At 43.4% G+C, this 23396-nt stretch overlaps 1 protein-coding gene across 5 annotated transcripts in view; it reads left to right on the top strand.

The window, feature by feature from the left end:
* Positions 1 to 23396, top strand: part of UBR3 (ubiquitin protein ligase E3 component n-recognin 3) — a 261968-nt gene that overhangs the window by 95958 nt on the left and 142614 nt on the right. For all 5 annotated transcript variants that reach the window (XM_090045497.1, XM_090045496.1, XM_090045495.1 and 2 more), the window contains one exon: positions 11731 to 11872. In XM_090045497.1, the coding sequence (XP_089901623.1) occupies positions 11731 to 11872 (142 nt within the window). The remainder of the gene's footprint in view (positions 1 to 11730; positions 11873 to 23396) is intronic.

The following is a 23396-nucleotide window of genomic DNA, read 5'->3' as shown; positions in this document are numbered from 1 at the left end:
GAAAAACTCACAATGTCTTAAGTATTTCTATTTAATAGTATTTCAGAAGTGTCAGTATGTGCTGAGAACATGTTAATTGGGGTCATATTAGTGCAGTTGGCTAATATGATAATATTAACAGAAATTAATTTGGTTTTCTTCATACAAAATACAAAAACTATTCTCCTCTGGTCATGACTTGTAATAATGCTGTTGCTTCCTCTGTGTTTCGTGAATTTAAAGGGGATATATCATCCCCATCTCACTGAACTTGTATCAATTTGGGTGGGCGGGAGGGGGCTGAGAAAGGTAATATATAAAATACTAATAACTGATAATGTAGTGATTGAGCATATTGGCTAAGGCATATGGAGAGAGAGAAGGGGGAATAATTTTTGGGGAAAACCACAGAGAAAAAAATGTACTGATGAGACATGGCTTCATCTTGTCTTGCTTGTGGTCCATCTATCTAAAAGAATTAATAGGCCCGTGGTTCCCAACCCTTTTTTGCCATGACCTGCTGCTAAGTGTGGAGTGCAGCGTTGGTGGTGCAGGGGTGGGGGAGCTCCTGGCACGTGGCACAGCTTGTCTTTTGTGTGTGATGCCACCGACATTGCCCCCATGAGCCTCATTTGGGTCATGACCTGAGGTTGGGAACCACAATTTAAAAATTGTAATTAATATTTTTTGAACTCTATCACAATAAAATACCAATAATTTCTGTCAAATGTAATAGTTGTTGCAAATGTTAGTAGTGTTACTAAAGTGTTTTGAGGCCTTTGGGTAAAGGATATTAGAGTAAATTTCAGTTAGGAATGAGGAAATACTACTTGCATAAGCTGGGTACCATTACTCATTATTAAGCACTGATCAAGAGAGTGAAATTACCAAATCTTGGTGTCCTAATTCATAGTTGTGATATTAAGCCCTCTGGCTAGAACATAAATGTGAAATTATAGCTTTTTTCCTTCGGTTAATGGATAATTGGAGTCTTGCCACATGAAATAGTGGAATCAGTTGAAAACCATGTCAGACCTGAGGGACAAACTATAGAAATTTTTTACACCAACAGATTATGCAAAAAAACTAACCTTCATTTTTGGATTTGAACTCTACATGCATTCTTGCACCATAGCAGATACCTGTGCCTACCCTGGAAGTGAAAGAATGCCTGGATTTGTGCTTGTAAATACATTTAAGAAGTCAAAGAGTATTTCTCTCAAAAACTGACTCTTGAATAATATCATTTTGCTCTGTTTTTCTGTTGCACTTTGTGCCTGTTACCAAACAGATGCATTTAAATATGTGCTGAAGGAGAAAATCCTTAACTTCACCTTGAGCCTGCAGTGAAGTTGTATAACTGCAGAATTTGTGACATAATTTCAGTGGCATCGCACTGAATTTTTATTATGGTAGGACTATGATCTTCATGCAAGGTTACTTATATGAGGCTAGAGAGAAGGGCTGAGGTTAAGATATCTTTAGTAGCATTTTGAGGTTGAAAAACATTTTTGCATTTTTGCTTCTTCCGTAAGCAGTGTCTTACAAAGAAATAGATGTTAATAGTGAATTGTAATTGAAAATTCATATAATACCTATGACAAGGTTGTGTTGCTTAGATTCTGAATGCAGTATATGTAACTGTGTAATACAACTTTTTCTTCCTGTTTAAATTAGGGCATTTTTAAAAAGTAGAGTTTTTAAAAATCCAAAAAGTGCATTATGTTTTCCTGTATCTAAGATATATGGGTAGTATTTGTCTATTTATGTTAAGTGGAATTCTGCCAGTTAAGTGGTTGCTTTCTTTTCCTTTGACATACTAAATGTTATAACATTCCACATTTTTTCACAATTATACAGTATGGGATGACTGGGGTCTACTCTTCTGAAGGGGAGCCAGTTGCCAAACTGAATAATATATTTCAGTTACCTTTTTGTGAGTTTCTACAAAATGTCTAAAATCCCTTTAAGCAAAATCACTTTGGTCTTGTTTTTCAGTAGTTTAAATTTCTGAATGATTTTAATGTAAATGTGAACCAGAAATAAATTAAGCTTCATTTTAGTTGCCTAATGTGCCCAAAGGAGGACGATAACTTCTTTCTTTGTTCCCTAATCTAGAACAGACATTCATGAATCTTCAGATTCTCTTAATCTGAGATTGAGAAGTTATAAGGTCTGTTGAGCTGTGATTTTAGACCAGTTGCATAATACAGTATAACCTTATAAATCTGGATCTCTTAATTCACAGTTCTGGAAAATCTGGCACTTTTTAAGCTTCCCTCTCCCACTCCCCTGGACTCAGAGGGGGAAGCTTACACACGGTGGTTACTGCCACCATCCACCATCCTGTGCTGCTGTTCTGTGTGTGGCCACTGCTACCTCCCCCTTGCTCCGCAACTGGCTGCTGCTCCGGTTTAAAAAAAGATGGAATTTTCAAATTTCCAATGGGTGCTCAGTCCCAAACATGCCAGATTTATGAGGTTATGCTCTATGCTTCATTTATGTGCACTCAGTGTCACTATACACAAATTGTTAGTTCTGTTTCTAATTTACCCTTTGAGTGTGCCAGTGTCTGATTTGCATGCACAGTTATGGTAATTGTACACCAAAATTTAGGCAGCCAGTTGTCTGTTACACATTTCATTAGTTGAAAATCAAGCCCAGAGTTTTCATAAAATTTTGTTGCCATTCAAATTTTAGTTTACATTGGTAGTTTTTTGTTTGTTTTGTTTTGAAAGTAGCAAGTTAAAATTATATTTTACCTGCAAGCTTGAACAAGGCTCAGGAGCGGCAAGAGACGCGTGGGTGAAAGCCCACCGCAGCCCCGCTCCCCCAAAGTCCCCCAAAGGCTCCCCAGGAGCCGCGGAGCCCCCCGCCAACTCCCAGAACAGCCAGCGGCAAGCAGGGCCCGTGGTGGGATGGGGTTAACCCCTCACTGAGTGGGAGGAGGCGGCTGAGTGGAGCCAGGCCAGGTCAAGCCCTACCCAGGGCCCTACTTCGCCCAGCCCCTAGGGAGCCACGGGACCGGAGCCACTCAAACAGGTGTTCTTGCCTGCCGGCACATGAGTTAGCACGGAGTTCACGCAGAAGGGTGCGCAGGAGGACCTGAGACCCTGCCTGCGAACCCCACAGGGTAGACAGTCCCAGCCGTAGCTAGCCTACCAGAGGCATGACATGGATGGGCACATGTCGCACCCCAAGGGTCCCCTCGGGCTCTGCGCCCCCCCCCCCCCCCCCCAACACCCAGACGGAGCCCATGGTTCCGGGCTCCATGCAGACGGAGCCCCTGGCTTTCAGCTGCGCAGGCTGCCTGTCCCTTTTTCAGGCTCTGGTGGCCAGGAGGATGGCCACCTCCCCATGTGGGGTCTGCTTCCTTTTGGGGTCTCTGGCGCGCCAGCTGGAGGAGCTCCAGGCCACAGTCCAGAGACTGTGTGCCATCAGGGACTGTGAGCAGGAGATTGACTCCTGCTGCCAGGTCCTTCTCCCCCGGGAGCTGGAGGGTAGATCACCATCTCCCTTCAGGACAAAGGAGGACTCCGGGAGCTCTCACTCTGTCCAGACAGGGACATGGACCAAGGTGGTCAAGGGCCCTAAGGACTGCTGCACCAAGGCCCCTGCCCTGCTGGAGCTTAGCAACAGGTACACACCTCTTGCTGCTCCAGCAGAGCCTGCTGAGTTGCCAGCTCCCACAGGCAGATGAGAATAGGATGGGGTTTAACACTGATAAGTGCAAGGTGTTGCACATGGGGAGGAAGAACCGGCACCACACTTACAGGTTGGGGAACTCCCCTCTTGCCAGCACAGAGACGGAAAAGGATCTTGGAGTCGTCATTGACTCCACGATGAACATGGGCCGGCAGTGTGGGGAGGCAGTCAAGAAGGCCAACCGTACCCTGTCATGCATCCACAGATGCATCTCGAGCAGGTCCAGGGAGGTGATCCTCCCCCTCTATGCGGCACTGGTCAGGCCGCAGCTGGAGTACTGCGTCCAGTTCTGGGCACCACACTTCAAGAGGGACGTGGACGATATGGAAAGAGTTCAGAGGAGGGCCACTCGTATGATCAGGGGTCAGCAGGGCAGGCCTTATGAGGAGAGGCTACGGGACCTGAACCTGTTTAGCCTCCACAAGAGAAGGTTAAGGGGGGACCTTGTGGCCTGCTACAAACTGGTCAGGGGGGATCAGCAGGTATTGGGGGAGTCCCTGTTCCCCCGTGCGCTGCCAGGAGTGACCAGGAATAACGGTCACAAGCTGGCGGAGGGTAAGTTTAGATTAGATATTAGGAGGCGCTACTTCACAGTCAGGGTGGCTAGGGCCTGGAACCGGCTTCCAGGGGAAGTGGTGCAGGCTCCTAGCCTGGGGATTTTTAAAAGGAAGTTAGATGAGCACCTTGCCGGGGTCATCTGACCCCGGTGCTCTTTCCTGCCAAGGCAGGGGGTCGGACTAGATGATCTACCTAGGTCCCTTCCGAATCTAGCTACTATGAAACTATGAAACAGAGGCTTAACTGCAGCTACTGCCCCCGCTCTCCCCAAGACAGAACATAAGGTATTTGTTGTGGGAGACTCCATCCTGAGGGGGACTGAGGGGGCAATCTGCCGATCTGACCCCTTAGCCCGGGAAGTCTGCTGCTTCCTGGGGGCCTGCATATGGGACATTGCGGAGAAGATCCCAAAACTCCTCCAGCCCACAGACCACTATCCCATGCTCCTTATTCATGTGACACCAGTGACAGCTCAGAGCACTCCCAGCCAGGTCATGAGGCGCTATAGAGATTTGGAAGCAGAGCTAAAGAGTCTGGGGGCACAGGTGTTCTCATTGATCCTCCCAGTCTCGGGCTATGGGCTGAGGAGGGAGAGGAGGATCCATGTAGTCAACCAAAAACTGTGGCGCTGGTGTCATCAGGAAGACTTTGGCTTCCATGACCAGAGCCCGCTCTTTGGCGAGAGAGGCAGCAAGCTGCTGGGAAGAGTTGGCCTCCACCTCTCTCCCCTGGGGAGGAGGCTCTTCTCAGCCAGGCTGGCTGACCTGCTGCACCGGACTTTAAACTAAGCCCATTGGGGAATGGGGGGTCTACCGCCACTGCTGGACTGCTGAGCAACCCTTGCAAAGCCAGCAGGCCAAGGCACTTAAGGGAGCCTACCCTTGCTTCAGCCCTGGTACAATCTGTGGGCAAGACAAGAGCCCCCAAGGGTACACTTGCCTACCTGTACACAAAAGCCAGGAGCTTGGGGAACAAGCAGGAGGAGCTTGTTCTCCTGCTCAGTGCAAATAATTATGATGTCATTGGGATAACGGAGACCTGGTGGGACTCCACCCATGACTGGACCTTGGGTATAGATGGCTATACCCTGTACAGGAGGGATCGTGTAGATGAAAGGGGCAGGGGTGTAGTTCTCTAAGTTAAGGAAAGCTGCATGTCCCTGCAAGCTGATATTGGCAACCAGGGTGGATGACTGGAGACCCTCTGGGTTAAAATCCGTGGGGAATACGACACAGGGGACACAATGGTGGGAGTCTACTACAGACTTCCCACCCGAAGTCCTGAGCTTGACCAGGAGTTCTCCTGGGAACTGGCTGAGGCTGAATGCTCCAGGATCATGGTTGTCGTGGGTGACTTCAATTACCCGGACATCTTGTGGGAGGATCGCTCAGCAAAATCCGAGTGGTTGCAAAGCTTTCTCTCGAGTGTGGATTACCTCTACCTGACTTAAGAAGTCTGTGGGCCAACAAGAGGCAAAGTGCTGCTCAATCTGGTACTGGCTACGGGGGATGACCTAATCAGTGACCTAGTGATTGATGGGAAGCTGGGTGACAACGACCACGAGCTGATCACCTTCACCATCCACTGTAAAGCTGGCAAGTCAGTCAGCAACATGGAAGTCATTGACTTCAGGAAAGCCAACTTTGACAAGCTCAGGAGGCTTGTCAGTCAGGCCCTAAGGGACCATGACCCCAGGGAGAGGGGAGTTCAAGAAGAATGGTTGCTCCTTAAGGGAGTGATCCTCAATGCACAAGCTAAGTCTGTTCCATTTTGGAGGAAAGGCAGCAAGAGGGCACAGCAGCCCCCCTGGCTCTCCAGGGACCTAGCAGACCTCCTGAGGCTAAAAAGAAAAGCCTACAAAGGATGGAGGACGGGATTTACCTCCAAGGACGATTATTCTGCACTGGTCTGGTCCTGCAGGGTGCAAACCAGGAAAGCCAAGGCTGCAATTGAACTCCAATTGGCTTTGAGCATCAAGGACAATAAAAAGTCCTTTTTCAGGTATGTGGGGAGCCAGAGGAAAAGCAAGGGCAACGTTGGACCCCTGCTGAACCACATGGGGCAACTGACAACTGACGCCCAGGAAAAAGCCAGCCTATTAAATGGGTACTTTGTGTCGGTCTTTCATCAGTCCCATGGGACACCCATGCCCACTACAAGACAGGGAGGTCCGGGTGAGGGAGATTCCCTGCCCTCCATTAATGCTGACCTCGTGAAGGAATACCTTGAGAGGCTGGATGCCTTCAAGTCAGCCGGCCCTGACCCCAGGGTACTCAAGAAGCTGGCAAGCATCGTAGCCCAGCTGATGGCACAGATCTTTGAAAACTCCTGGTGCCCTGGTGTAGTGCCCGAAGTCTGGAAGAAGGCCAATGTGGTGCCTATCTTCAAGAAAGGGAGAAAAATGGGTCTGGCAAACTACAGGCTCATCAGCCTGACCTCTATCCCAGGGAAGATCTTAGAAAAGTTTATTAAAGAGGCCATCCTTAATGGACTGGCTGACACCAACATCCTGAGGGATAGCCAGCACAGGTTTGTTGCGGGTAGGTTGCTTGACCAATCTCATTTCCTTTTACAACTAGGTGACCTATCACCTGGACAAGGGAGAAGAGATTGATGTCATATATCTTGACTTCAGAAAAGCCTTTGATCTGGTATCCCATGATCACCTCTTGGCGAAACTGGCCAACGGTGCCCTTGGGTTCACCATGATCCGCTGGCTCGGAAATTGGCTCTGTGGTCGAACCCATAGGGTACCAATTGATGGAAGTCACTCATCATGGTGTCCTGTGACCAATGGGGTCCCCCAAGACTCTGTCCTTGGACCCATATTGTTCAATATCTTCATTAATTATGTGGACATTGGAGTCAGGAGCAGACTGGCCAAGTTCGCCAATGACACCAAACTTTGGGGCAAGGCATCCACACCAGAAGACAGGTGGGTGATCCATTCCTGAATGACCTGGACAGGCTCAGCAAATGGGCGGACGAGAACCTGACGGTGTTTAACACCGAAAAATGGAAGGTTCTCCACCTTGGGGAAAAAACCCTGCAGCATCCTTATAGGCTTGGCAGTGCTACTGTGGCTAGCGCTATGGAAAAAAGAGACTTGGGGGTCATCATTGACCACAAGATGAACATGAGCCTGCAATGTGATGCTGCGGCTAGTAAAGCGACCAAAACGCTGGCTTGAATCCACAGATACTTCTCAAGCAAATCCCAGGATGTCCTTCTCCCCTTGTACTCAACCTTGGTGAGGCCGCAGCTGGAGTATTGTGTCCAGTTTTGGTCTCCACAATTCAAAAAGGATGTGGAGAAGCTTGAGAGATTCCAGAGAAGAGCCACGCACATGATCAGAGGTCAGGAAAACAGAGCTTACAGTGACAGGCTGAGAGCCATGGGGCTTTTTAGCCTGGAAAAGCGTAGGCTCAGGGGTGATCTGATGGCCACCTATAAGTTTATCAGGGGTGACCACCAGTATCTGGGGGAACGTCTGTTCACCAGAGCGCCCCAAGGGATGATGAGGTCGAACGGTCATAAACTACTACAAGACCGTTTCAGGCTGGACATAGGGAAGAATTTCTTTACTGTCCGAGCCCCCAAGGTCTGGAACAGCCTGCCATCGGAGGTGGTTCACCTACATTGAACACCTTCAAGGGCAGTTTGGATGCTTATCTTGTTGGGGTCCTATGAACCAAGCTAACTTCCTACCTTTTGGGCAAGGGTCTGGACTTGATGATGTTCCGAGGTCCCTTCCAGCCCTAATGTCTATGAAATATATGAAATACATAACCTTTTATTCTTGAACTGAGGAATGTATTTCTGGAAGCCAAAGTAAACATGAATTACAAAAAGCAATTTTAGTTTTCCCAAGGGCAGTATTGCAGTAGTCTGTATATTGAAATTGTCTACAGTTTCCTTTTATTTCTATGGGTATGCCTTGGTATATGACCATTGATTAAAATCCTTAAAAAAATAAACCACCTTTTATCTAATAAATAAATCGCCTTTTTAAAACATTATTTTGAGCAAAAAGGAAATTTAATTTTTGTTGTGATATTTTGTTGTGATTTTGTTGTGACTTCTCCACTTATTCTTTATATGTCTAGATATTATATTAGCATGAGAGAAGAATATGGTCTTACAGCTGGCTCTTTTGTTTAACACACAGTAAAATAAAAATAAGCATTTTCTACAAACCTAGAAAAATGTAAAATATAGTTGTCTGTAAATTCCTCTGAAATTTGACTTAGTTTCCAAACCTCTAATGAAAATAGCAATAATGTATTTAAGTCCATAGATATTGGTGTAATACATGGTGCCAACTGTAATTAAGGTTAACTAACATTTTTCGGTTGCCTGTAACTTTACCAAATTTTAACTGTACGAATAGCCTGTCAAACGGTTCAGCCATTTTAGGCTGAATGAAATTAGGGGAAAGAAAAAATAAGTTTTTATAAACAATGATAAAAAAATAAGAAAAATCTAAGAGTTTCTAAGTGTGAAGTGCTTGTGTTTCTACATTGCTGAGCAAGAGCTAGAAATATGACCGTGGAGGGGGTCATCCTGTTGTAAGACTAGGGTGGCAGTTGGTCCTGTTTTATACTGAACCATCCTGTTTTTAAACCCTTTGTCCCCTGTCTGTTCCTGAATGAGGAATGAACAGCAAAAAGTCCTGTTTTTCTGTTCCTTGGTGGAAATATACGTTGATTATTTGTCCTGGTTGTTATGTTGGCTGTGCCTAGAGGTGGTGCACAGCCAGGAGGAGAAGGGTTTGGAGCCAGCCCTGGAGGGAGGGAGGTGGTGGTCCCGTCCCTTGGTGCTGATTAGCCAAGGGGCCTGGTGGCCCCACCCTCACTCCTGATTGCCTGAGTGGGCCCACTTCTTACCAAGGGGCTGTCCTGTATTTTGGGGGTGTATCAGTGGCCACCCTATGTAAGAACTTTTGCTGTTTGCCATCCTTGTTGAATATTTATCTAGGTTATATGCCGCTGAGAAACTGAAACTTAGATATTCTTAGAGGTTTCTTAGAGCTTGACAGCTAAATATTTCAGAGAACCTATCCTGGGCATTCCCCAGCCTGTGGCTGTAGCTTTTGAGCAATACTTTTCTTTTAATTGCTTCACCTGCCTGTGGTGCTGGTTACAGGACCCTTGTCACATGTGCACACCTAGTGATACCTAGGAAGTAAGAAGGGGATATGCAAAGAGTGGGAAGCAGTGGCTGTTTGTGCTTCAACCGCTTCATTGTGAAATCCAATAGGATTATGTTGTAAGCCCCCTGTTCTTGACAATTTGACTTCTCTTCCTGTTGTCTTTACTTTTTAACGTTAGTTATCTCTGCTGTGCTGATATTCTGTTGTATTCTTTATTCTACTCTGACTTATCTTCCTCCATTACTTTGGTATTTGAAGTCCTATCAATGCCATATATAAAATTGCTTTGATTTATTTCAGCATAAATCTCTTCCATGATTTCATGTATCATCTTCAGTATTGTAATATCTTTTTATGTGGCTTCTCTGATGTATGTACCTACAGATATTGCTTCTGACTTTTTTTAGACCCTGTCTATAGGTTGGACTTTAAATCAATATAAACCCAGTTGCACCAATGGAATGAATATGGCAGTACTTACTCTGCATTGAAGTGAGTGATTTTAAGCCTATTGGCTAGGGACAGAAATTACACATAAATTGGTATAAGTACTCAGAAAATGGTTCAAAACTGTAATACAACAGAAGTTCAGTGCACATAAACCACTTTCAAAATGGCCAAACCAATTTAAGATAAACCTGGATGGATGTAGATTTAGACTTCATTGATCTAAGTTAAATCAGTTTATTGAGCTTCTGTCCCAGGTCTTCTCTAAATTCAAGTTAACTCACAGTCCCCAAGCATCCCAGGATGCTTTGCACCTCCCCCACAAATCCTCCCCCCTAGGGTGGGCTGGGTAGCCTTGGTCCAAACTGTGTGTTCCAGCTGAGCAGGGAGGCATGCTTTAGCTCCCCCTGACTTCTGACCTTGGTCACTGCAGGCATGTGGCTGCATTTCTGGAATCAAAAGTGAATGTCTGTTCCTTTGCTTATTGGTTTAGTCTAACCTGCAAAGCTTGAATTGATTCAACGTTGGGCTCTTTGACTGCCTGTACTGAGCCATTAGGAGTAATTTTATATTGGAACAAGTTACATTGGAGCAGTACTTGTGTATGAAGTATTTTGGTGAATCTCCTGCTGTCTTTCACGCAACATTGTCTTCTCCTACAACTGTCTGCTCCATTTACTGTTGTTCTGTTCTGTGACCAGATGTCACTTGTCTGTTTAGATGCTGGCATACGGACAGATTCTGCCTTTTTGTGTTTATACACTATGGTCAGCGCTTTACTAACATATTCTATTGTCTATTAGTCCATAATCTATTTTATAATCTGTAAAGTATTGCATGTTCATTGATGTAAATATTTTAATTTTATGGTAGTGTTTGAGTGATGTTGAAGCTGTCCTGGTCAAGGAAATATGGAGAGGCAAGGATTTTTATGGTCACTTGAAGAAGAATGAATGTACTGTATTTGGAATGTACTTGGTAGTCATGTTGGTTTGAGACAAGAAAACATACAAAAAACGAGAACTCTTGGTTCCATAATGATAATACCTTTTATTAGATCAACTGGGAAATTGTAAGAAAATTGTCCTTTTCTGCAAACTTTCCTGGTTAAAGGACTTTGCTCCCAAAAGCTTGCAGAAAAGGACAGTTTTCTTGCAATTTCCCCGTTGGTCTAATAAAAGGTATCATTTTGGAACCAAGAGTTCTCGTTTTTTGTATGTCTGCACTGTATTTGAAATTTTGTCTAAGCCTATCTCAACCATTCATGATAAAGGATATCACCCACAAAAATTCTTGCTTCTCATTTTAATTTATGCCATTTTGTAACTTTGAAAATGCACCAATATCAACATTAGTTGGTTCAAGTACTGAACACACAAATCTGAAGAGAATTCAGAATTTAAATAACAGGTGTTGCAGATGTCTAAATAAATTAGTTTCACTTTCAGATATCAAAGCTTAAGTGCCTGTCTTCTGAGGCACAACTTAAAAAAAATTACACATGCCAATACATATTACAGTAGTGGTCAGCAGGAAATGCAAAATTTGCTTAAATGAAAAGATAATTCTTAAGTGTCTTGTTCTGTATGGTTCTTGGAAAAATGAAAAAGGTGTTCTTAAAAATCACTGTCAGTATTTATGTTTTATAGATTTATTCCAAAAATAATTCAGAGATGTTGAATCCTAGTACTAATACTAAGCAGCCTTTGTCAGTCTCAATCCATAAACCACTGTAGTTTGCAAAACCTTGTTTAACAACATGATACAGAAATAGTGAGCAAAAGAAAATATATACCTATAAACTCATAGCTCTGAGTGCTTTATAATGGAGAGAATGTTTCAATTTTCATTACTATAGTCTTTAATATAAATATTGTTTATTTTAACAGTTTAAAACAGAGTGGAAAATTCCCTGGAAACCCCTGGCCTCCCTACAAGAAAAGAACACCATTGCATCCAAGCTATCAGGGTCTCACAAAGCTTTTGCACTGTAAAACGCTGCACATTGTATTGTTCACACTTCTTTACAAGGTACAATTAAAGTTTTGGCTTATGATATCAGGACGTATTATTTATTTTTTCATCTTAAAATATTTTTAAATATATGGATTTTTATACTTTATTTACAATATTCGGTTCATATTTGTATCAACGTTGTGACTTCTGTATTTACTATAAATATGCATGGTTTGAATTTTTTTTAATGGTACAATGGTAGTGGCATAGAACAGCATTTCCTCTGTTTTCAAATGCTCCTTTTCCTTGTTCCTTTTTAACATCTTACAGTTTTTAAATTAAGTGATTGCCTGAATTCAAAGATGTGCAGTATTTAAATGTGTTCAGTATTTATTTATAAGTGCATGTGAATATTTTCTGATACCTGTTATGTAATTTGTACATCTATTAAGCCAGGTAATCTAATAGGCAACCTGTTCTGTTACACTCCGAGGGATTCTGCCAAAGCCATTATTAGGCTTGATATATGACAAATTGTACCACAATGTTTTCTGGCTTTTGTTTTGCTGCTTTTTCTTTCTTTTTTTTAAGTCATGAGAAACATTGAAATCTGTAAAAACTGTGTTCTCCTAGATCTTCTGTGATGATTATGGTTGACCTTTCCAGGTCACTTTCCAAAGAAGCTCTGACTTTCAGAAGTGATGCAGCCACTCATTCGTCCATACTAATTAATTCGTCAGCATCAGAAGTTGTTCCCTTCTCCATCCCCCCACTTGCTTCTAAAATATGTTTAATTTTGCTGCTGATATACTTCTTTGGCTGAAAATATTCACCAGAAGGGGAAGCTTAGATCCACCTTTTTGCTTCTAGAAATATCATCTATTTAAAAAAAAAAAGATTAGTAAGGAAATAAACTGCTGCTAGAGATAAAGGACTGAAATACTGGTTTGGTTTGAGCCAAGTAATTCTTTACCCTGTGCAAACTTTCCTCTTTGCTTCTGCTGATATGTACTCCTCTTCACCTCTACAGCTCTTGTGCTGTTTTGTTCCCACCTTTCTGCTAAGTAATGAATGCTAATTGTTTTGTAGTTTTGGTTATTCATAAAAAAATGCCAGTTCTTTCATAGCCTTTCTTAAAAATGAATTTTTTACCCATTTTTTTTTCAAGTGAAGTGACCAACAGCCCATGTACCACAAGCTTGGATTTAGATATAAAGAATGGTGACTAGCTTTATTTGTTTTAGCAACATGTGATCCACCTTCATGTTAGAATACCTTTCTTTTTTTTCCTGAAGTTCTATTCAACTTAAAACATGTTAAATATTTTTATCTTTACTAAACAATAGACTATGATTTATATAACTGCTATTGCAGAGATCAATGTAAGTATAAATACAAGTATTCAACTGCATTTTTTTCTTTTGCCCATAGTAAAATAAGTTATAATTATGGATAAAATAGAATTAAGAGAATAAATTATTGGTAAAGGCATACATCCTACTCTCAGGGGAACTGATTATAGGCAGGGCTGTTTGAACACTACTTTTTACTAAGATTGTTAGTTATAACATACTGTATTTTCAGTTGTTGGCAGTTTTGCCAAACTTTAACCACTGGCTGAAATTTTCCCCATTGGGGGTCTGCCTCTGTCTCAGGCTGAATTCTGTCCATCTGTCTTACAAAACACTTCCTAGAATGTCTGTAGGGAAAATACATTATGTTGTCCATGTTAAAAATCCTGGCGGCCTTTTCTTTCGGAAGAGTTCTGGAGCTCCCGGATCTTGGAGCAAAGGTTTTTATTTTGGAGGGAAGGGTAAGCTTTGTGTCAGAAGATCTGCCTGTACTGTGCTTGCTTGTGAAAATCTGCACACATTTGGATGAATTATAAGATTTTGAAGTATTGCAGGTCATACAAGCTCAGGACAGATTTGCTAAACCTTTGTAGCCAAAATCTCAAGACAGTCATGCCACACTGAGCATGCTGGAGACTGTCAGTCTGTGTAGGACTTCGTCTGCAGGTGCAGTTCCTGCCTGCTCAGAAATGATTTAGGTCCTGCACCAAAATTGAGGTTGTCATTTCTGTGCTGTCAGTGTCATCCCTTCATCCTTACTTGCAGACAGTTGGGGTGCATGAAGTTGCTTGATGTGAATTCAGGATGGACAAGAACCATATTGGTCAGTGTGGAGCAATTTGGGGCAGGTGCTTGAATGGGAGGAACATTGGAACTGGAGGTTGATGACAGGGCTGAGTTTAAGTGGGACTATGAGATTAAAGGTAGTGGAGCTGGGATTGCCAGGATAAAGACATTGGTATTAAAATGTAGGGACTGGGAACAAGGTGCTGAGTCATGGTGTCAGCAGACTGAGTTCAGATCAGGACCTGGTGAAGGAGACTGTGGTATAGATGGATGTAATGATTTTATTGATGTGAAAGGATACTAGGGCAAGCTATAGTAATATTAGTATAGCAAAACCACTCCAACTTTAACCCTGCTTTATTTTTGAGGGTAAAACTTAAGGAAATATATTAAACTTCTATTGCTACAGGATCATGCAAACATAAGAGTTAGTGGAACAGCTGATGCACACTCCTGAGCAGCAGTTCCTTCTCCCTTTATGGACAAACATACATTTTAGCCCATGGACTTATACCTGTGGACTGGAAAAAATAAAGGATTTGCATAAAGTCTGAACTCTACCTGCTGCTTTAGATTGGAAGCTTTTGGACGGTGTTCTTTCAACACCTCTTTTCCTTTAATGAGCCACTTTAATAAGGCTTGGTTTGAAGTTCTTTCTTCCTATAGATTACCAGTGTTTGATGAAGTTCAGAGCCCTGCATTAATTGGCTAAAAGAATGTCATCCTGCTTTGCTCACTTCTGTTGTCACTGGCAGTTTTTTGTGTCTTGTTACGCTAAGAAGCTGCCAAAAATCTAATGAGAAATGCCTCAATATGAGTGGCTACAGACTCTCAACCTGCTTTCCTAATTAGAATATGCAAATATGCTTTTGCTACGTCAGTGGGTGACAGAACACTGCGCATTGTAATTGTTTCCATGGGCTGACTTAAATGGCCTTTTCTGTCCACTTTTGAAGGCTTTCTAAGCCTAAGGCAGGTTTGATTCCTTTCAACCTTTGAGACCACAGAAAAAGTTAAATTTACATGATTGTTTTAATAAGTCTAATGTATTCTGATTGGCATAAGCTCACCACTTGGTTTTTTGCATTATTAATTCTTCTGACCCCTGGCACAGGCTGCACGTGCATAGGTGGCACACACCCTATTTTTCTCTGATTCTAAGATCCATCTGGCCTGAGGTTAAACTGAATTGGCTGGAGGAATTTAAACAGTTCAGTCCTCATTTAGCTAGCTATAAAAGACTGGATGCGAAACAATGATTATTATAAAAAGCTTAATGCTGCTAGTGTTAAGGGTTATAATTTGGTCTCCTGGCATCTAAATTGCATTTAAAACTTGTTTTAAAATTTATTGCAACAGATTCTAAACTAAATATAAGCAGGTTCTTTGTGAAAGGAAATAAATGTGCCTGCTTTCTCTTTCTTTTCATGTAAATTAAGGTTCTCACAATGTCATTTTAAATCAAAATATTTCCCAGAGGAAGGTCATTCTGGATTTCCCCTGAAAACTCTTCTGTCTGTGATTTTGATCAGTTCTCCCTCTCCGGGGGGCAAGACATTGTTTCTTTTCTTTTTCTTTTTGCCTGAGTTGATGAGCGCTAAAGCTCAACTATCCTTTTTATATGTTAGTTGCTTTCATGTTTCATTTCTGAAGTCTTTTGAATTTTTTCCTCTTAAGGTAAAAACTGAAGTAGAGCTGGCATCCTTGGAAATGCTTTTAGTTTGGATGCTTTTTGTAGGGGTGTCAATTGGATTGTCTTATTCTGTACATTTTCCTGGGCCCATAAATAACTAATTTGAAATTTTTCATGGCTTTTGAATTTGCATACAACGAGGAAGGAGGGTATGAACTGAAACTCTCATTTATCTTCTTGGCAGATGAAGAGACTGTTTCTTGTCAACAGTGTAACAATGGGTAGGTCAGCAGGTCACTAGGGAAGATGTGCCACGATGGAGTCTGGGGAGTGCTGTACTCTCCCATCCCCCACCCCCAGTGCCCTGCATCCTGCATTTCCATGCAGCAACCTTGGTTCTGGCAGTGGAGAGGGCATAGCAGCAGTGACTGATTTGGCAGGACCTGAGTGGTAGCAGCTCATGGCGCAGCAATGGGTAGAAACAGGGTACTGTTATGGGGAGACAGGCGTGTCAGAGTAAGCCCCTTTCACCTTCTTTTTTTGCCACTGAAAATCATTGCTTAAATGGCTGCTTGACCTACATTTTTGCAGTAAAAAAGGGAGGTATCTTCACCCTCAGCAGTGAACCTCTGGCCACTGCTCTTACACCTTGTACTACCACTACCCAGGGCATAGAACTGTCCCTGATGGTCTGGACTCTTTTTTATAAGACTGTAAAGTATCCAATTCATGGAGCATAGTGACTGCTAATTACCTGAGGAGAGGCTAAGAAACTGTGTCTGTCTAACTTGTTTTACTTAAGTTGAAGTTGAGGTACCTGAATAGATTTAGAGGTTTTGCCAGATTTAGCTGCCGTTGTTCCCTTAAAACAAATGAGGACTTTATCTGGTAATAATTCTAAGACAAAGACTTGCTCTTAAGTAGTCTTACTGGAGACAGGCTAAATCATCACTAAAGAACAATGATTTTGCAGTGCCGAGATTGAGGTGAAATATGTAAAAGACATAATCCAGCCACCTTTCCCCACCAAGTATGTTGTGAACACTTGTATGGCATAGCAAAGACTTTTTTTTCGACAAGACACCAGCACCAACACATGGCATAAAAAGCTGATTTTTAGACAAAAGTATCTTTGTTTAAGAAATGTTAGGCGAAGCCTTAGACTGGGCTTGCCACTTAATAGCTTCTTGTAATGACACCCATTGCAACGTCAGAGGCTCTGCAGATAATTAAGATCTCAATAAGCTAGTATCTAATTTTGCTAATCGCCAAAGGCAATGAACTACTTATATTAACCTATAGTTTCTACTAACGTTTATCTACTAACATTTATAGGGGTTTTTTTCCTATTGTCTAACCTAAAACTCCTTTGCTGCAAATGGCGCTATTTATTCCTGTCCTGTCCTTGGTGGACATGAAGACTAGAACATCTGTGTCCATTAAATAATAGCTTTAAAAATATATATATTTCAAGATTATTATGTTCTCCCTTAAAGTAATCTCTTTTTTGGACTAAACAAACCCAGTTAATTCAAATATTGTGTACAGGTCATGTTTTCTAAACCATTTCTCATCTCTGTTGCTCTGTTCTGTACACTTCCAAGATTGTCTACATTTTTCTTAGTGTGATAGACAAAATAGTACATGATGGGCGTGTCTACATAAGATTCCTTACTACGCAGCTGACTAATTGATGGCATGGTAAAGCATCACTATTTACATGTGCCGATCCTTACTGTGCAGTAAATTAGTCAGTTGTGGAGTTAATTTGCTACCTGCAAATTCAGGTAGCAGATTAACTGTGTGTTAATGACTCTGCAGTATCCCATGTGTAGATGGCTGACTGGGAGCATATTTGCTCCTAGTCTGCCTGGGCAGCAGGGGCTAGGAGAACAATCCCCTCCCCTAGGAGCTGCCTGCTGACAGGGTGGGCTCAGAGCTGGGACTGGGACATTGTCCCCCTGCCCTGGCAGCAGGCAGCTCTCAGCTCCACAATAGAAGCAAGAGCTGGGGATTGAGCTCAGGCCAAGAAAAAGTTCTCCCTGCCATGGCAGCAGGCAGCTCCCAGTTCTGCAATCGTAGTTGGTAGCTGATCAGTGTGGGGACCACCCACATGCCTCCTGGTGCTATGGGGCTTCTGACTTCCCACAGGAACAGGGAGCTGAGCAGAACCAGGACTGGCCACCTATGGGTGGGACAGTGGGAAGTGGGCTGTTGGCTGGATCGGCGATCTGCACGGTTAGTTTGCAATCCCTGTCTAGCCAGGGCTTCACTGCTCCCTGTCTGCTCTCCCCCACACCCTGGTAGTATAGCTTCCAGCTACCCTCATCTGAGCAGGGAATTCTCGCCCAGCCAGAGGCTTGCTGCCTTACTGGCACATTGGAGCAGGGGGCTGGGACTTGGCCTTCCCCCACAGCTGTTTCCTAGCCTCCTGCCCTGATCAGGTGATTGGGGTACAGTTTGGGAAGGAGGTGAGCAGCCCTCAGTGGTGAAAGAATAGGTTGGGGACTATTTAGAAAAGCTGGACATATAAAAGTCCATGGGGCTGGATGGAATGCATCCGAGGGTACTGAGGGAGTTCGCTGATGAGACTGCAGAGCCACTGCCCATCATCTTTGAAAACTTATGGCAATCAGGAGAGGTCCCAGATGATTGGAAAAAGGCAGACATAGTGCACATATTTAAGAAAGGGAAGAAGGAAGATCCAGGGAAGTACAGATCAGTAAGCCTCACCTCAGTCCTGGGAAAAACCATGGAGTAGATCCTCAAGAAACCCATTTCTAAGCACTTGGAAGAGAAAGTGGCAATTTAGGAACAGTCAGCATCATGAATACCGCATACCCCTGGAGGCTTGGGGGGCATGGCGACCGCCTGCAGGTTGCAGTGAGCTTCGGCAGGCAGCCCTGGTTGTGTCGGTGGTGGGGGCAGGACAAGTGGGGAGCTCTCACAGGCAGCTGCAGCAGTATCAGTGGGGGTTGGAGGGGAGGGTGAGTGCTGACCAGTGGTTGGTGAGCACCTGCAGGCGCCGCCAGTGGCGATTGGGGACCACCCACAGATGCTGCTGGTGGTGTTAGCAGTGGGGAGCAGTGGTGGTGAGCAGCGACCTCTTGCAGGTGCTGCCAGCAGGGTTGGCAGTGCTTTTCGCAGGGGGTGCACTGCCAATCTTGGGGTGCGTGTGCACCTGCATACACCCCCTAGGTGTCACCAATGGTCAGCATGGATTCAGCAAGAGCAAGTCATGCCTGACCACCTGATTGCCATCTATTGATGCCTGGATGTGGGCAGACAAATGGATGTGATATACTTCGACTTCAGCAAGGATTTTGATATGGTCTCCCACAACATTCTCACAGGCAAGCTAAGGAAGTATGGGCTGGATGAATGGACTGTTGGGTGGATGGAAAACTGGCTGGAGCATCGGGCTCAGAGAGTAGTAATCAATGACTCGATGTCTAGTTAGCAGCCGGTATCAAGTGGAGTGCCCCAGGGGTCAGTCCTGGGGCTAGTTTTATTCAATGCCTTCATCAACCGCCTGGAAGATGACACAGAGTGTACCCTCAGCAAGTTTGTGGATGACACCAAGCTGTTGGGGAGCAGTAGATATGCTGGGGAGTAGGGCTAAGATTCAGAGCGACCTAGACAAATTGGAGGATTGGGCCAAAAGGAATCTCATGAGGTTTGACAAGGACAAGTGCAGAGTCCTGTACTTAAGATGCAACAATCCTATGCACCAGTAGAGGCTGGCTGGGCAGCAGCTCTGCAGAAAAGGACCTGGGGGTTACAGTGGACAATAAGCTGAATATAAGCCAGCAGTGTGTCTTTGTTGCCAAGACGGCTAATGGCATACTGGGCTGCATTGGTAGGTGTGTTGCTAGTAGGTCAAGGGAAGTGATTATTCCCCTCTATTCAGCAGGGGCCAGTTGTGGAGTACTGTGTTCAGTTTTGGACCCCCCACTACAGAAAGGATGCAGACAGATTAGAGAGAGTCCAGTGAAGGGCAACAAAAATGGTGTAGGGGCTGGGACACATAACTTAGTCTAGAGAAGAGAAGACTAAAAGAGGATTTAACAGCACCCTTCGACTACCTGAAGGGGGGTTCAAAAGAAGATGGAGCTAGACTGTTCTTAGTGGTGGCAGATGACAGAAAAAGGAGCAATGATCTGAAGTTGCCGCAAGGGAAGTTTAGGTTAGATATTAGGACAAATTTTCTTACTAGGAGGGTAGTAAAACACTGGAACAAGTTACCCAGAGACGCTGCAGAATCTCCAGTCTTGGACGTTTTTAAGACTGGCTAGACAGAGCTTTGGCTGGGATGATCTAGTTGGGGCTGACCTTGCTCTGAGCAGGAGGTTGGACTAGATAAGCTCCTGAGGTCCCTTCCAACTCTAATTTTCTATGATTTCTATGATTCCTTGTCTTAACCTCTCAGTTACCAGCATTCCTAGGTTATGAAATGTTCTGAACCTACAGTTGCCCCTCTGATTATTGTGTTTATTAGGCCCCAAAGTACTTATCCCCCACATTTTTGTCTAATTCCTGTTTTGAACCTTTGTATACTTTTGCCCTCTGTAACATACTGCGCTATTGAGCACAGAAGTGATTAGCCACTTTAATCTGAAATCAGACAGAAAGGGCAGGACAGCACCCTAGAAACCAATTGTTTCTGAGAGGCATGAGCTTTTGTAGGCAACAGCCCACTTTGTCAGATTCTAGGAAAGCGTCTTAGCACCTGACAAAATAGGTTGTTGCCTCTGAAAGCTCATGCCCCTCTGAACCATTTAGCCTCTAAGGTGCTATGTACTCTGTGGTAATGAGCTCCAGTACTACAACTGAAGTCTTAAATATGTCCCGTTAATACATCTCAAAATGACTCTTACTTCTTTACCGCAACAACACATTGATATTCATATTCAAATTGTGATCCACCATAGGCTCATTTCTACAGTACTGTTGCCTAGCCAGTTATTTGTATATTTGATTTCCCTTTCCAAAGTACTTCACTCTTGTCCTGTCTGAAGGTGATTAGATGAAATTCAGTAAGTTTCTCAGATTATTCTTAATATTTTGGATTCCGTGCCTGTCTTCCAGGAGGCTTACAGTGCTTTAGCCCAGTAATTCTCAACTGGATTGCCAAGGCATGTTGGAGTACCTTGAGAGCCTTTCAGGAGTGCCGTGGCATGCCACACAACATTGTCAGTGTTAAGTGTTCAAACACAATTCACAGGATAAGCCCAGAGATTTCAAATAGGAATCCTCAGAGTCAAAAGAATTCTGATCTATTAATGTCGTTCTGATTTCTTTGCAACAGAAGAACTGTTCTTTTATTTTTCTGTAGTCAAAAATTAAGTGGAAGCTAACAGCTGACATTTTCCAAGGGGTGCCTTGAGTCTAAAAAGGTTCTAGCTCTAGCCCCTCATTTACAGATTTTATAAGAGTATAACTTTCATGAATCATATTGCTAGTGTAAATATTGAGTTGTCCTGGACCCAAGACAGACCATTGCAGGCTCGCACTTGATTTTCCAGTCTCCCAAGTCTTTAATTTGCCAGTCTCCCACTCCCAAGTTGATAAATACTTTTACTGCAGTTCATAGCACATATTATATTTTACACGATATGTCTTTTAGTTGGTTGTATTCTCATGTCAAATGGACCCATGTCAAAAATTTGACTGAAGTCAACATATAATTTGGTTCCACTTTTTCCCATTCACTAGACCAGTTACCCCGTCAGAGATGAAAATTGAATTGGTTTGACATTAGCTGCTGCTTATAAAATTCACATTGCCTGTTGCTTACTACTTTATTATCCTTCAGGCACTTAAATTGATTGTTTAATAATTTTTTCTTGCATCTTCTTGGGTATCAATATGAGGCTGACTGGTCCATAATTCCCCAGGTCCTCCTTTTTAATGATAGGTACTACAAGCCTTTTGCTGTCCACTAAGACCTCAGCTGTCCTCTATTATTAGTTCTTGAAGATAGTAGCTAAAGGCAACGAAATTGCATCATTTAGTTCTTTAAATATTCTCAGATGACTGTCATCACACCCTGCCGATTTAAATCCTTCTGACTTACCTAAATATTTTTAAGACTTTATTTTTTGTACAGTTTTTTAAAATGTTCAGGTCATTTAAGAACTTCTGATGTAGCCATGTTGGTCTCTTAATACACTTTATATCTTTCTCTTGCATTGGGTTAATTTGCCAGTCTGCCTTTAATTCTGCTTCCTTTAGAAATTAGACAGGGTAGATTTGAACCTTATAGACTAAATCACAAATGCATAAGCTTTCATAAGCAGTGTTGTATGTTATCAGATGCTGTGAAGAGACTGCCGGAAGCAACAATTCTAAGTGGAAAGCAGTGATTAGAATTTAAAGGATAGGGAAGAGGGAAAGTAAAGGAGTGACACTGCTGGGCGAGGGGAGGTGGGTAGGAGAGAGGGGGGAAAAACAGTGCATTGAAGGACATAGGGTTATAAAAGCTAATCTAGGTAATGAAGTAAGACTCTAGTCCTGGTTTAAACCAGTGGTGCTCAACTTTTCAGCCTCAGGCGTGGATCCCTCATGGGGTTAGGCCCCTGGAGCCCACATTGGGTCCTGCAGTGTCTCAGCCTGGCCCCAGGCACCCAGTTTGGGCTCCATGTGCCAGGACTGGGCCTCGTGCTTTCCAGATCCCACACCACTGATCTATTGCAGAGTGTCATGCTCTCTAGCCCATTGCACTCCCCACAGATTCAGAAATTTTGTAGCAGGGAAGGAGGAATTAACAGTATCAAACTTCTGGATTTGTAGGGAGCCTGGTGGGCCAGATGACATGGCTCTGCTGATTGGGCATTGAGCGCCCTAGCTTAGACCAGTGGTTCCAGCCTTTTTTGTACCATGATTGATGCTTCATAGGACATTACAGCACCGATAGGGCCAATTCAATGCTTGGTCTCCTAGGTCGTGATGTTGATTATCTCATTTCTTCAGATGGGTCTTCACTGTGTCCTGGAATCTCTTTTTTGTCCACCTCTAGAATGGTGACCAGATTGGTGAGTTGGGAGGATAGGATCTGTTCTGGAAGCTGGTTGTTAGGCATTCCTACAATGTCCAACAGCTGGTGCTGTATAAACATGGCTTCAATGCTGCTGGTGTTTGCTTGAGCCAGAATACTGGTGTTTGGTTCTTTTTTCCTTCCAAATAATGTGGGAGATTTTCTAAAGACATTGCTGATACTAATGTTTCAAGTGTTTTCAATGTTATTTTAGTTTCACACCCATACAACAGGGTAGGGATGACAGCAGTCTGGTAGTTGAGAAGTTTGGTTTGGGTCCTGATGTCATGATCATTGAAGGTAGTGCTGGGAGATCTTAACTGGTCTTGAACATTGTCGTCTATGTTTACTTTTTTTGGAAAGGTGGATATCTAGGTAGAGGAAATGCTTAACAGTTTCCAAGGGTTGGCCTTTGATTGTAACGTGTGCAGTAGCAGCTGGTTATTTTGGGGTAGGCTGGTAAAGTATCTTGGTTCTTGTGAAGTTGACAGTGAATCCAAGATTTTCACATGTTTCACAGAAGCAGTCAAGAGTCTGCTCTTCAGTTGAATGGGCACACAACACAATCATCAGTGTACTGAAGATCAGTAATGGAAGTGTTGGTTAGGGAGTCCCAATGTGGTTTCAGACCACAAAGAGGTACAGTGGTTAAGATCTTTGTTACTAGGTAGCTGCAGAAGTGCTGGGAGCAACACCAAGATCTTTACATAGTCTTCATTGACCTAAAGCCCTTGATTCAATCAACAGAGAGGCCTTGTGGAAGATCCTGATGAAATTTGGATGCCTGCCAAA

The sequence above is a fragment of the Crocodylus siamensis genome, chromosome 4, assembly GCF_052110815.1.
Source record: "Crocodylus siamensis isolate JL-2025a chromosome 4, ASM5211081v1, whole genome shotgun sequence".
Classification (NCBI taxonomy): domain Eukaryota; kingdom Metazoa; phylum Chordata; order Crocodylia; family Crocodylidae; genus Crocodylus; species Crocodylus siamensis.
Note: the sequence above shows the minus strand (reverse complement) of the source record. Positions and strands in the feature narration are given on the sequence as shown.